At 41.7% G+C, this 2,887-nt stretch overlaps 1 protein-coding gene across 1 annotated transcript; it reads left to right on the top strand.

Moving 5' to 3' along the window:
- The first annotated feature begins 391 nt into the window (after positions 1 to 391).
- Positions 392 to 1,249, top strand: LOC139160156 (testis-specific serine/threonine-protein kinase 6-like). Its single transcript, XM_070737747.1, has one exon. The coding sequence runs from the start codon at positions 392 to 394 to the stop codon at positions 1,247 to 1,249; it is 858 nt and encodes a 285-aa protein (XP_070593848.1).
- Positions 1,250 to 2,887: the final 1,638 nt, after the last annotated feature.

The following is a 2,887-nucleotide window of genomic DNA, read 5'->3' on the forward strand; positions in this document are numbered from 1 at the left end:
AAGTATCCATACATTCATTCATCCATGCCTTGCTATTCTCGGCGCACACGCTAGCCCATGTTCTATTTTGTGTGGGTGTTTTGTTTCGTTTAAAGAAAATCTAATCATAACAATCCCTTACCTTTCTGCACGTTCCTATGGGGGGTGAAAGAAATGAAGAAACAGAAACACCAGCCTTGGCAACCTAACTAAGGAATGAGGCCATGACACCTGCAGCACATCACAATACATGGGCAAGATGTATTACACTCCTGCCTTAAGCCCTCAGAGGGAACATGGGAGGGGGTGAAGAGAAACATCAAGCAAACACAATGGGTTAAAGCCTTCAATCCTTGCTTTAATATCTAAGTCCCCGGCACACCCAGCAGAGCTCTCCAAGACATCCTGCACCATGTCGAAGAGTTCTGGAGGGGACAGATGGCTAAATGAGCTTGGCTACAAGCTGGGCCAAACGCTGGGGGAGGGCAGCTATTCAAAAGTAAGGGTAGCGACCTCAGCCAAATACAAAGGCCCTCTAGCCATCAAAGTAGTAGACCGACGCCGGGCACCCCCTGACTTTGTACACAAGTTTCTCCCACGAGAGCTGTCCATCTTACGGGCAATTCGTCACCCCAACATTGTACGTGTTTTTGAATTCATTGAAGTTTGCAATGGGAAACTTTATATTGTAATGGAAGCTGCTTCCACTGACTTACTACAACTGGTGCAACAACTGGGGAAGTTACCCTGCATCCCAGAAGCTCGAGACATCTTCCTCCAAGTCGTGAGCGCGGTACGTTACTTGCATGACCGAAATTTGGTGCATCGGGACCTTAAATGTGAAAATGTACTCCTCACTGCAGATGGACGTCGGGCAAAGTTGACTGACTTTGGCTTTGGGAGGGAGTCACGTGGGTATCCGGACCTGAGCACCACATACTGTGGCTCTGCTGCCTATGCCTCCCCAGAAGTGCTGCTGGGCATTCCCTATGATCCCAAGAAGTATGATGTGTGGAGTCTGGGAGTAGTACTGTATGTGATGGTTACTGGATGTATGCCCTTTGATGACAGCCATATCCACAGTATGCCCCGACGCCAAAAGAAGGGGGTGTTCTATCCAGAGGGTCTCCCTCCCTTACCTGAACCCTGCAAATCCCTCATTGCCCAATTGCTTCAGTTTAGTCCAGCTTCCCGACCTGGAGTAGGGCAAGTGGCCAAAAACAACTGGCTGAAAGGAGGAACCTTAAACAAAGAACCTTCTTCTAAATAACCTCTGATCTAGAACCACTGCACGCTGCTGGAACTTTGATCTCTTTCAGCTGTTGCAAGGGGGGAGGGAAATGAACCAATGCTAAAAACACTATTGACAAGGGTGGAGCTCCAGAGCCAGGCTGGGGTTACAAATAGAGGAAAGGACCCTCCCCTCAACATTCAAACAACCGTTTGGGATTGCGGGAGAAAGGATTTGACACAACAATATGAAGTTGAAGGAGACAGAATTCAAGGACTTCCATAATAGTAGAAAGGTCAGTGAAACAGTGATTTGAACACCCCAAACCTTGCAAAACAAAATGGGCATCAGTGCAACCTGTGGCAGATGAAAAAAAACTATGATCCTTGCCAAAAAGACTTGGATATCATCAAAGAAATCTACACTTGTCAATGTGTAGATGAGGCAATGAGACTTAACCACAACATGATGTTGTCTGAAGTCTAATTCACAAATAAACCCTGAAGCTTCCATCTATTGACTTATATGTACTTTTAGTCCTTTGCACCCTAAGATTCTTCCCTTTAATTAGACATAAATGTGAATGTTGACTTGTTGAGGATACACACCCTTAAGTTTTTTTTATTTTTAAGGAGACCTCCTTCTAGGAGATCCACAAGATACTGATAACCTAAAAACAAAACTTAGAACAAGATGCCCAATACTTAGCCAAGAAGTCTATATCTGCATTTTTATATTAAAAAAGGGAATGAGAGTGTAGAATGTTTTGCTCTATTAGACGTGGTCCCATCTCCATTAATATGGGGAAATCATATCCCAAGCCCAAATTGCCCCCAAATTTTCCCCATATTATTGCCTTCATCGTGCTTCTGGTCCATGAGAAAATATATGGTACCTTAGTACTCAATTGCTTTGAAATTCATCAAGTTTGGTACTCAACACATTTTAATGAAAACATTTTATCCTGATACTCATCGTTTGTTTGGTACTCAACACAGAAGCTAGAATTTGTCTGTGTTGACTGCCTTGTGACTCATTACATTTTTCCCTATGGGAAAAAAATTGTTTGATATTCATCATTTTTGGTACTCATTACACCTCCTGGAACCAATTAATGATGAGTACCGAGGTACTACTATAAATGTGAATTTATCATAAACTATATTGTTATCAACAAATAATTTCTCCCATAAGCTATTACTAATGCTTTAAGGTACATAAAACTAGTAACACTTACTCACCTATATTGGAAACAGCTGAGGTACAACCAATTTATCAATGTTGAAATGGACAGGTGCCTCCTTCTCTCCTTTGGTGACTAACCAGCCCCTACTGAAACAATCACAGTAGTTTAAGCCTGCTACAGCATGTATTAATTTTAAATGATTGTATTTTTGAATTTGCAAAGGTTTGCTATCTCTCACTCGCGCTCTCTATCTATCTCTTCTTAATCCCTCATAGAAAGACAGCTACAACAATTGCTTGGGCTCATTTGATCATCCAAAGGAATGCAGTTTGATTTTATTTCTTTCTGACACTATCTTTTATGAGAAACACAATTTCGATATTCTATTATCTTATAGCTGAGAGCAATTTTTTTCTTTATTTATTTGAGAAAATTTACTGGATTGCCTGTTTTCATTGTTAGAGCGATTCCAGGTGCTTTACAAGAATTTT

The sequence above is a fragment of the Erythrolamprus reginae genome, chromosome 1 (assembly GCF_031021105.1).
Source record: "Erythrolamprus reginae isolate rEryReg1 chromosome 1, rEryReg1.hap1, whole genome shotgun sequence".
Lineage (NCBI taxonomy): Eukaryota > Metazoa > Chordata > Lepidosauria > Squamata > Dipsadidae > Erythrolamprus > Erythrolamprus reginae.